The sequence below is a fragment of the Chenopodium quinoa genome, unplaced genomic scaffold (assembly GCF_001683475.1).
Source record: "Chenopodium quinoa cultivar QQ74 unplaced genomic scaffold, ASM168347v1, whole genome shotgun sequence".
NCBI lineage: Eukaryota > Viridiplantae > Streptophyta > Magnoliopsida > Caryophyllales > Amaranthaceae > Chenopodium > Chenopodium quinoa.
Window position 1 is genome coordinate 9,515,998 of NW_018743252.1, and position 11,695 is coordinate 9,527,692.

The following is an 11,695-nucleotide window of genomic DNA, read 5'->3' on the forward strand; positions in this document are numbered from 1 at the left end:
TGAAATGTATTTGAATTGATCGAAGTTATTAGGGCTCAATTTGGAAGGTTCATCGATATTTTTATGATCCATTTCCAAATTCGAACTAAATCAAATGAGTTATTTATGTATATTCAAGGAAAATTTGTCAATTACTACCGTGTAGTAATGTCATTTTAAAAATTACTAGCTTGAATTAAAAATCTTGTGAATTACTACAGTAAAAAAATTAGAAAATTTGAGTTTACTACCAGGCTTCACTTTAGACCATTTATGACATCACTTTAATTTATTTTTCCCCATAATCCGCCTTTATTACCCTTGGTTAACCATTTAAATGACTCCTAAAAAAGAGATAACAAAATCCCTCCTAACCCATGGTTACCCTAGCTAACTAATCTTTCTCATTCACCATTGCTAAAAATCCTCCAAGCTTCTTGCTCTAAATTCAAACTAGTTATTTTTATCTATCCTCGAATTGCGCTTGGTGAACATGTAATTCGCCTCTAATAAATTTGTATTTTAGGGTTAATGGATTATGATTTTGGTTGATTAACATAGGGTTTTTGAATTTTTCTTTGTATTAAGCTATCAATTAAGCCTAATGTGTGATTTTTTGTTAAATTAAGTTATTAATGAATTCTAGTGTCGAATTGTAAATTGTTCGAATTTCTGGTTAATCTTGCGCAAAGTAAAGGATTCGTTGCAGAGCAAATGATTTGGGAAGCCAATTTGTAGAGTATACTCAATGGAGGTTGAAGGTTAGAGGGTCAAAGTGAAGTTATGAGAGAGAAAGAAAGGAAAGGGTTTGTAAACCGCTACTTCAAGTAGCGGTTTTCTTCAAAACACCGCTACTTGAAGTAGCGGTTTATGAAATTAAAACCGCTACTTCAAGTAGCGGTTTATGGGTTTGTTTTTTATGGGTTTGTTTTGTAAGTTTTTCTTTAAAAACAAAATATCTGTAAATCAGTAATTAGTAAATACTTGAAGTAGCGGTTTTTAGTAGCACACCGCTACTTGAAGTAGCGGTTTTCTAATAAACCCGTTTTTTTAAAAAAATTCCCACTGAACCGGTGACGTGGACGATATGGTGGGAATTAAAAAAAGACTAGCTGTAATTTGGGAATTAGGGCCTGTTCATATTTACTTATTTTCAGTTCAGTTCAGTTCAGTTCAGTTCAGTTCAGCTCCAATCATTTCAGTTCAGCTCTAATCAGTTCAGTTCAGTTCAGTTCAGCTCCAATCAGTTCAGTTCAGTTCAGTTCAGCTCTTAATTTCCCTCTCTCATAAAATATTCATTTCAGCTTAGTTCAGTTCAGTTCAGTTCAGTTCCAATCAGTTCAGTTTAGTTCAGCTCCAATCAGTTCAGTTCAGTTCAGCTCAGTTCAGTAAATATGAACAGGCCCTTAGATAATTTCCCAACATTATTTAGGGAAATGGCTCATAGTAAAATCAAAATATTTGAGTTTTTACGGTAGTGATTCACAAGATTTTTAATTCATGGTAGTAATTTTTAAAATGACATTAATACACGGTAGTAATTCAAAATTTTCTATATTCAATCATCGGGCATTTTAGGAAATACATCATTTATTACATTTTTTTAAAGAAACATTTATTATTTCTAAAATATAGAGTATCAAAATAGTACAAAGATTTGAATCTACTAAGAACTCGTACTCTTCATTTTACAATAATAATATGGAGTATTTAATAAAAAAATGATTTATGTTCAACATGAATATGTTCAATTCAGTGAAATTATTTTATTTAATAAAGTTCAATAACTTTAAAGCTAAGAACAAATGTAACTAAGAAAAAGTGAATATAAGTTTTAATAAGTAAAGTAATATCAATTTAGAAATGCTTTTTAAGACCCTCATATACCCGAAAATGGTTTGAAGCCACCCAACAACCACCACCACATCCTCACCCCACACGCGTAGCTTCAATTGGCCGGCACAAAACCCACCATCCTCCCTACCCCTGACTACCGAAACCCATCATCCCCCTCCCCAGACCACCGGAGCCCATGTCCCTCCCATTCCGCACCTGTAAACCATCCTAACCAAAACCCTGAATTCTAAAACGACCATGAAAACGGCCAGTTATGGCCGAAATCGGCCGGTTTTGGGGCTGAGTGGCCTAAACCGGTCAATAATGGCCGAAATCATGTTCATTTTTTGGGAAGGGGGGTGCGATTTGGGGCTGGTCGGCGATTTGAAGCTAGTCGCGGTTATGGCTGCAGTTATGGTGGGTTTCAGTGGGGCTGGGTTAGGTTGGGGGAGGAGGTGTGCCGGTGATGAGGTGCAGGTTGGCGACTGTGCTTGAGAGGGCGGACAGGGAGGCGGTTGTGGCGCTAGGGTGGCTGGGTAGTGTTAAATTAGGATATTTTATTCATTTATTTTTTGTTTTTCTTGACCAAACAACAAGCGACACATACGTGTCAATGTAGACCCTACTTAAACGATTTATGGACGGAATCTTTTAAGTGGTGGTAAATTTTCAAAAAAATATTTGGTGGTAAAATTTTCTTTAATATATTAAAAATATTTTCAGTTTAGTGAAAAAAAAAATTTCAACAAAAATAAGTTAAAGTGAACAGAGCCTAAATACTTAATTAATCAGCCAATAAGGTAATGCATGAGGGTTCCTTTTACCTAAAGATAAAGGAACTATATAGCAATTATTTTAATTTAAAAGTATAAATTCAAAGGGGAACGTCTAAAGCGAAATACATAAAGAATTTAAAGAATGGAAGGAGTATCATTACTACGAGTAGTCAAAAACTCAAAACTTATGCTTATATCGTGGATCAACTAAATTATTCATAATGCCTCCAAAAAAAAAAAAATAATATTTAATTTATTTTGATCCATTTTTTATTTATTGTAATTGGAAATGATATATGGATGATAATTATAGATATTTTTCTGTTTTTTTGAATATTTTAGTTGGAAGATTATGGTAATACTCCATTATTGGACTGAAATTAATGTAGGTTTATAGAATAATCATAGAAGGGGTATTATAACCCCTGCTTTACATTAATAACAAAGATTGATTTTGTTCCATTTTTAGCTGATTTGTAAATGATACTCCGTATATGGATGGTAACTACAGATATATTTCCTTTTTTGAATGAATTTTTTTTTGTAATACTCTGTATTAATTATTGAATGAAATTAATGTAGGTAGAGAAAAGGAGGTTTTTTTTTTTTTTTTTTTTTTTTTTTTTTAAAAGGCCTTTAATTACTCCTAATTTCTTTTACCTTAATGATACTCCCTATGTCCCTTAATTAGATTCCTATATTATCATTTATTATTCCTCACATAATAGAGACTTAGGTTCCTCACATAATAGAGACTTAGGGTCTGTTCTCTTACGTTGAAATTCAGTTCAGTTCAGTTCAGTTCAGCTCAGTTCAGTTCAGTTCATTTCAGCTCAGTTCAGTTCAGCTCAGCTCAGCTCCTTATTTCCTTCTCTTATAAAATATTCTGTTCAGTTCAGTTCAGTTCAGTTCAGCTCAGCTCAGCTCAGTTCAGTTCAGTTCAGCTCCTTATTTCCTTCTCTTATAAAATATTCTGTTCAGTTCAGTTCAGTTCAGCTCAGTTCAGTTCAGTTCAGCTCCTTATTTCCTTCTCTTATAAAATATTCAGTTCAGTTCAGTTCAGCTTAGTTCAGTTCAGTGAATGAGAACAAACCGTTAGAGAGAAGTAAGAATCTAATTAAGGGATGAAGGGAGTATAGATTATCGCAAGAAACTTCAATTGTAATGTCAATTGAAAGTAGAGTGTTGTGATGTTGAACTAAGGGTCTGTTCACATTTACTTAATTTCAGTTCAATTCAGTAAGCTCCAATCAATTCGGCTCCAATCAATTCAGTTAAGTTAAGTTTAGTTCAACTCTTATTTTCCCTTTCTCATAAAATATTCATTTCATCTCAGTTCATTTTCATTTTCATTTCAGCTCCAATCAGTTCATTTCAGTTTAATAAATTTGAACAGACCCTAAAGCATAAAAAATACTCCTACATATACATATAAACTTTTTATTTTTTTTTTTTTTTTTTTTTTTTTGACGGGATACACATAAACTCTTATCATGCATTATTCTTAATTAGGAATATCAAAGCACTATATTATTACTCCCTCCATCCCAAATTACTCGCAACAATTTTGACTTTTTGCACAATTCACACATCTCCCTTTGACCATCTTTTTTTTTTTTTTTTTTTTTTTAAACTATTATATGAAGTCAATGTAATCATGTAAGATGTTTGGGTCTATTTTAATGAATAGTTTCTTAATATAAACTTTTTAAAATATATAATAAAAGATATCAACGATCAAACATGTACATTGACAAACGTGTCTAGTCAAAATGTTACAAGTAAAATGAGATAGAGGGAGTACTAATTTTTACTTATTAAGTGTTACAAATTAAAATACATTTAACATGCTTCGTGAAATACAATTTGATTATAAGACTAGACAAGTCCATTATACAAATTGATCACATGTCAAATTGATCACATTATAGAAGATATCAAGATCCTACTTCGCAGATTCCCCCATTGAGAACTCTGACATGTCTACAGAGAAGTAAATAGAGCAGCAGATTGGATAGCAAATGTTGGACATATTGTCACCGACAAATTAGATGTTCCATTTTGTACCTCTTCAGCTTTATACCCCATTCTCACCTTTGATGCTTTAGGATCGCCCCTCGTGAGGAGGGGGTCCTATTTCTTTCCTTTTTCTTACCTAAAAAAAAGTCCATTATACAAATTAATAAAAAAATAACTAAATCGAATGATGGTTTATTATATTCCTTGGTCCCGTATGTATATATATATATATATATATATATATATATATATATGACTTATGACTTTAGTCAATTGCATAAGAAGTCTGCTTGAAAATTGAAAATTATGGGTGGTTGAGAAATTTCAAAAAAAAGTAAATAGAATTTCCGCCAACTAGTTGAGTAGGTAAGGCCAATTCACATTTGGCTGTACTAATAAATGAATTTTAATTATCATTTCCTCACAAAATAAGTCGTTGGAAAGGTCCTCAAAATTAATTTTCATAGAAATTACATAGGAAGTAATACTAACAATATTACTACTCACATAGTTGTAACGACCAACTGCCCCCCTATACAATATAGTACCGCTTGTACTAACGAATTTTCATTAGCTTTTTCCGTGAATTTACTTAACACAACCGATTCTAACAACTTGGTTCCTCCTATATATAAACCCAAGTCACTTCACCTTTGATTCACAACATTCCTCATACTTTCAACAACGAACATAACTTATTAGAGCAACACCTAAAGTATTGCCTCCTTTGTTTTTGCATAGTTATCTCACACAAATGGCTCAAACAACTCCCAATCACACACAAACTGTGTCCGGGTGGGCGGCTCATGATTCGTCTGGAAAAATGACTCCCTTTATCTTCAAAAGAAGGTATGTGTCTTTTTTAGTATTAAATAAAGTTAGCTTTATAACTTTTATGATTTCGATGAAGATTTGTTTACTACAGAGAAAAAGACTTGATCACTCGGCACTATCTGAAAAGTGACTTTAGCCGTGTGTACATCTTTATCGTTTATAAAGTTGTTATGTGTTTATGATTTTTTTACCGATGAAATTAACTACAACTTTAATCGTGATTAGGGAAAATGGAGTGAATGACGTGACAATCAAAGTGTTGTACTGCGGAATGTGCCACACCGATCTCCACCATGTTAGGAATGATTGGGGAATCACCATGTACCCTTGTGTTCCTGGGTAATTACTTTCATCTTTTTAATTTTTTAAAAATTAAGCGTGCTAATAATTTTGTAACATAAATTAATTTACATTTTTATGTGTAATAGGCACGAAATTACGGGATTAATTACAAAGGTTGGGAAGGACGTGACGAATTTTAAAGTGGGAGACAAAGTTGGAGTGGGTTGTTTAGCAGCTTCGTGCTTAGAATGTGAATTTTGCAAGACTTCTCAGGAGAATTACTGTGATCAGATTCAGTTCACATACAATGGTATTTTCTGGGATGGTAGCATTACTTACGGAGGATACTCCAAAATGTTGGTTGCGGACCAAAGGTACGTCTTAAGTCTTAATTATTTTATTATCGTACTATCAAACATTACTCTATATGTATTAATAAAGTCACATTAATGCTACTTAAATCTTCGGTTTTAAAATGTCACAAGTCTATTTTTGTTACTAATCTTCTCAAAGATGACCATTAAATGTGACTTATTTTAAGATGTTCGGATTTGTAAATTTCTCTTTGAATGCAACTAAACAATTGCTAAATTTTAGGTATGTGGTACGTGTGCCGGAAAATCTACCGATGGATGCTGCAGCACCAATGTTGTGTGCCGGGATCACGGTGTACTGCCCCATGAAAGACAGCAAATTGCTCGAACCATCAGGCACTCCCAAGAAAGTCGGGATCATCGGGTTAGGTGGATTAGGCCATGTTGCGGTTAAGTTTGCTAAGGCATTTGGCCATCATGTAACCATCATTAGCACCTCACCGTCCAAAGAAAAAGAGGCCAAGCAAAGACTTGGTGCTGATGATTTTATCGTGAGCACTGACCCGTCACAAATGAAGGTACTAATCACTTTCTACAAGTAACCCCTTTTGTCCGTAAATAATAGTCACATTTCGGATTAATTTGAATTAATATGGCAGGCCAAAAAGAGGACTCTGGACTTCGTATTGGATACAGTATCGGCCTACCATTCACTAGGACCATACTTGGAGTTATTGAAAGTTGAGGGAACACTTCACATTGTGGGCGCTCCTGACAAGCCCATGGACTTGCCTTCCTTTCCTCTCATTTTTGGTATGATTGCTCTTCCACCTTAGCTTCACATTTTCCAACATGTCTAAATTAATTATACTTCCTCCGCTCTTTTTTTATTGCATTATAAGAGGTTTTACACTTGACAATGCATTACTTTGACTATTAATATCTTTAATTATACTTTTGTAAAAATTATAGAAAAATTGATATTTGAAAAGTATATTTTGAGACGAATCTAAGATCCCACATGACTATGTTTTTCCTACTGGATTAATCACAAAAGATGGTAAAAAAAGATTAAGTGAATAGTGTAAAAGTCCTTATGGTGCAATAAAAGAAAAAAAAGGAGGAAGTAATATCTTTTGAATTTATCGTTATAGTATCAGTGTGACAACTAATAGTTTCAAACCGAAGATGCAATTGCTATATCTCTAGTAGCTTTGGATTACCACATCATTATTTTTCAAAGTCAATCATTTAAACTACAACTTTCCCAACGGCAAGCTGATACCTTTTGAAAAAAAAAGAGAGAGAAAATAAGAAATCACTTATTTAAAGTGAACAACACATGCTTTGGGTGAAGTGAAACTACATAACTTTGAAGAGCTACATAGTTTCACTAAAGCTACAACCCTTGTAATTCCACAATGGTAAAATACTAGCTCCAACTATTAAAAAATTGCAAACAAGGACCTATTTACAACAATTGCAGTTGCTCTTATAGTTAAAAATGTACTTGTAGGGTTGTAAATAGTAAACACTTGTTTTTTCACTTTAGTTTTGTTGAAATGGAACAATATATTTACACTGATTAAAATTGATACTCTTTCCGTCCATAAAATACATTCCTACTTCTAACATTTATTTCTCACATAATGGAGAGAACTAGAAATGTAATTTAGGGATGGAGGGAGCATTAATACATTACAATGTAAATTGATAGCTATAAAGTTGAACTTGATTTTCTGGACATTAATGTGTCAAAAACATAATTAGTGACAAAAATATCAATGTCAATTAATGACATTATTTTGCCAAAATCATAATTAGTGACAATGATATATGGAGTATATTTATTGGTTTGAGTACTTTCAAGAGATTTTTTTATTTTTTTTTATTTATTTTTCATGCTACCCTACTTTGATATTATAATGGAATTAATGTTATCTTACATACATTCCAATATTTAACGCATGCACGTATTATGTTCACAAAATGCTAGAAAAATCTAATTAAATTAGGAATTAGTTAACAATGTGTACAAATTGCTAGAAAAAACCTACTCCGTAATTAAATTACGAATTAGGCATTGTTCAATTCACCTTATAAAAATATTTAGTACAAATAATTTCAATTCAGTAAAAATAAGTCAGTTCAGCAAAAATAATTTCAGTATAGTAAAAATAATTTCAATATAGTAAAAATAATTTCAGTTCAGTCAAAAACAGTATATTTAAAGAAAAAATATAATAGATAATTAATAAAAGCAATTTCAATTCAGCAAAAATAATTTCAATTAAGTAAAAATTATTTTAGTTCAGCAAAAATAAGGTGAAATGAGTGGGGTTTTAGTTAAACAAAATCCGGATGGGCCAAAAATAAGGTGAACTAAAACGGGCCTTAGTTAATCAAAATCCGGATGGGCCATTGATAATAAAATTGATTCCAAACTAAACCCAATATGTATTGAAAAATGAACTCCTTCCTACTTATCTTTATACTCCGTAATTTGTATTGATTTGTATACAAATGCAACATAAATCTAAATTAAACTAAAAATGAATAATTCAATTTGCAGGAAAAAGAACAGTGAAGGGAAGCATGACAGGAGGAATGATAGAGACGCAAGAAATGATGGATATGTGCGGGAAATACAACATAAGTTGCGACATTGAAATGGTGACGCCTGACCAAATTAACGACGCTCTTCAACGTCTTGCTAATAATGATGTTCGCTATCGCTTTGTCATTGACATTGCTGGCAAGTCATCTAGACTTTGAATTTTTATCTTTCAATGCATGTGTGCTTTTAATTGACTCGTATGAAGTTATGAACCATGTGAGTGATATTAAATTCCTACATTATTCGAATTTAAATTGTTTCCATGATATTGTAAAATACTCCTACTATAGTGTAAGATATGTTAATTGGCTGATTGTTGGCCATGTTATATTCAATAAAATAAATGAATAAAAGTTTTCTTTTTGTTTCTTACTTTCAAGTGAACCAAATTTCCAATTATGCTTTTTTCTCTTTCCCTTATTTGAAATTTACTTTACATTAAAATTCTAAAAAAAAAAATCATTAAAAACATGGATTTCTTAATCTTGGGTAGAGTTTGGGTTTTGGATCGGGTAAACAAGTATGAGAAAATTTTACATGACATGTTTTGTCTCTCCACCTTATTTTTGTTTATATGAAATTCTTTTACCAATCATCAATTGTTTTTATAAAAATTTATTTTTTGCTGAATTTAAAGTACTTTTATCTTATAAAACTTTTTATTTTTTTATTTTTTTTAATTTTTTTTAAGATGGTTATTTTTATTGATCAAATAAAGCTTACTTTTTCTAAACCTATTTTATTTTTGCTAAATTTATATAAATTTTTTTGTTATGATGAAATTATTTTTAATTTACTGAAATTAAATTATTATTTATAATATTTGAATAAGGTGAAGGAAACACAGTCGAATTGTATTATGTGTCACCTACTTCTTGATTTTATTTATTTATTATATAAAGAGGTGGATGTTGCAACAAATTGATGATAATAAATTAATAATGCAAATGGATAAGATAAGATTGAAGTTTGCAATAAGTTTGTAATAAATATCAATGGATGGTGTCTTTAATGTCTTCTCTCCCTACTCTCATAATTTCATACTATTGTTTTGTAAATGTTAATTTGAATATGTGGAATTCGTACTGTCCATATATTACATAATACTGTACCACTAAAATTGTGAGTTTCAACTAATTCATTCTTTTGTCCAATTTCAGGAAAAGAATGAAGTTGGGATCATGTTATATTATCATAGTTGGGTGGAAGTAGAAATTGACTACCGGATCATGGAATTAAAAGTTAATTTTGCAGATCTTTATTACAATATTTTGGATTAAAGTATTAAAATTTGTATTATGGAGATTATTCTTTTATGCTTTTATAATATGACTGAATTTCAATTACTCATTTCGTCTGTAAGTTAATTTTATTTTGAATCTTTACAAATTCTAATGCAAAAAAAAAAAAAAAAAAAAAAAAACTCTTAGTCCATCTCATCGATTCAAATGCATTTTGATTTTAATCTAGTTGACAACAAGTACGTGCATGAAGCGTACAACACAGGCACGTGTTAGAATCCGCCTCATTCTCTTTGTATCCCCTTCCCTTTTCCTTGTATTTTCCCGTATGTAGTGTCTTTTAAGTCTTTCTTTTTACTTTCTAGTCTCTAGGGAGAATTATTGTGTTACTGTCGTTTCAGCGTTCACTTGTAATTCTCTACTAATGCAATATAAAGCTCTTTAGGGAGTGATGATTAATGAATCAAAGCTCTCTACCCCTTTGCTATTGCTTTAAGACTTGTGTGTTGTTTTAAGCCTTTATATTAATATTGTGCTTGCCTTGTTTTAAAGAATCCCCACCAAACCAAGAGACCCTCAAAAGACGCCTTTATCTCGTCGGTTCCGCTTGTGCCCGCTTTGAAGTATTGGCCGTCACAAGCCCCGACTCCGCACCCGTAGTTGACGTGTGCTTTCTTGAGATACCTTTGGTCCGTATTGCTGTGTGCTCACGAACCTCTCTCGTTCTAGGCTTGCGTCCTTGTCGTCAATAGACAAGTGCGTGTCGCACGATCCGGTGTCAGAACTCTCGGACCGTGACAGTTGGTATAAGAGCCAAGGCTCGCTTTAAAGTCGCCCAACATGGTGATGCCTGAACATGCTGATGTGTGGGAAGAAAGAATTGCTTGGATTGAAGGCAAGTCGGAATTTTGGGCTGTAGTCGAAGAAAGAGTACCCAAGCTCGAAGATATAGTAATAAAGCAAGCTGAGCAAATAGAAAAGCTTGAGTCGACGGTGGATGGGTTGACGGAGCAGCTCAATTTCGTCCAAGGAGTAGCGGACAAAGCTCAAGACAAATATGCTACCTTAATGCGTGCCCAAAGAGCTCTCGGGGGAAGTGGGAGTAAGATAAAACCTTCTAAACCTCGGACCTTTAACAGTACAAGAGACTCAAAGGAAGTTGATAACTTCATGATATGGAACAATACTTTCGCATATGTCAATTGAAAGATGATCTTAAGGTCGACACAGCCACAATGTACTTGGTGGATTATGCAAAGCTCTGGTGGCGAACCAAGTACGCCAACATACAAGCAAAGAGGACGTCGGTAGATACTTGGGAGGATCTAAAGAAGGAGCTCATAGACCAACTTTACCCAGAGAACACTGAATTCGTGGCCCGTACCAAGTTGGCAACCTTACAGCACAAAACCTCTATCTGGGAGTATCTGAAGGAATACTCGGCGTGCATGTTGGAGATTCATGACATTTCGGAGAAAGACTGGCTATTCAACTTTGTGCGAGGTCTTAAAGATTGGGCCCAGAGAGAGATATGGCGTCAGAAGATTGATACCTTGTCAGGTGCTATAGCTGCAGCTGAAAGGTTGATGGATTACTCCTTGGAAAGGGCGCCTAACCAGAAGAAGGGGAACGTTGGGTCAGCTTCAAGTACCCCGAAGAGCATTGGCGGTAATTCTCAGGCTAGCTCGAACAGTGTGGGGAACAGATATAGGAATGGGGGAGAAGACTCGCGAAAGAGTGGAGTCGTTGCGTCCACAAACAGAGGTGGGTCTTCTAGCTCATCATCATGGAACAAAC

The 11,695-nt window shown here is 33.3% G+C and overlaps 1 protein-coding gene across 2 annotated transcripts; it reads left to right on the plus strand.

The window, feature by feature from the left end:
• The first annotated feature begins 5,099 nt into the window (after window positions 1–5,099).
• On the plus strand, window positions 5,100–10,003 carry LOC110735199 (probable cinnamyl alcohol dehydrogenase 6). Of its 2 annotated transcripts, XM_021915374.1 has the most exons (7): window positions 5,103–5,459; window positions 5,670–5,783; window positions 5,873–6,100; window positions 6,324–6,618; window positions 6,700–6,853; window positions 8,613–8,795; window positions 9,818–10,003. In XM_021915374.1, exons 1-7 carry the CDS (start codon window positions 5,365–5,367, stop codon window positions 9,826–9,828), a joined length of 1,080 nt encoding a protein of 359 aa, XP_021771066.1. In that variant the 5' UTR covers window positions 5,103–5,364; the 3' UTR covers window positions 9,829–10,003. The 2 variants fall into 2 exon arrangements, with proteins under 2 accessions (XP_021771065.1, XP_021771066.1); XM_021915373.1 differs by lacking the exon at window positions 9,818–10,003 and having other exon boundaries at window positions 5,100–5,459; window positions 8,613–9,261.
• The last annotated feature ends 1,692 nt before the right edge of the window (window positions 10,004–11,695 follow it).

What these genes read in the sequence shown, in the direction of transcription:
- LOC110735199 (XM_021915373.1), top strand. Translation starts at nt 5,365, where the DNA reads ATGGCTCAAACAACTCCCAATCACACACAAACTGTGTCCGGGTGGGCG. An exon ending in CCCTTTATCTTCAAAAGAAG is followed by an intron (nt 5,460 to 5,669) that starts GTATGTGTCTTT and finishes AATCGTGATTAG; the next exon opens with GGAAAATGGAGTGAATGACG. An exon ending in ATGTTGGTTGCGGACCAAAG is followed by an intron (nt 6,101 to 6,323) that starts GTACGTCTTAAG and finishes GCTAAATTTTAG; the next exon opens with GTATGTGGTACGTGTGCCGG.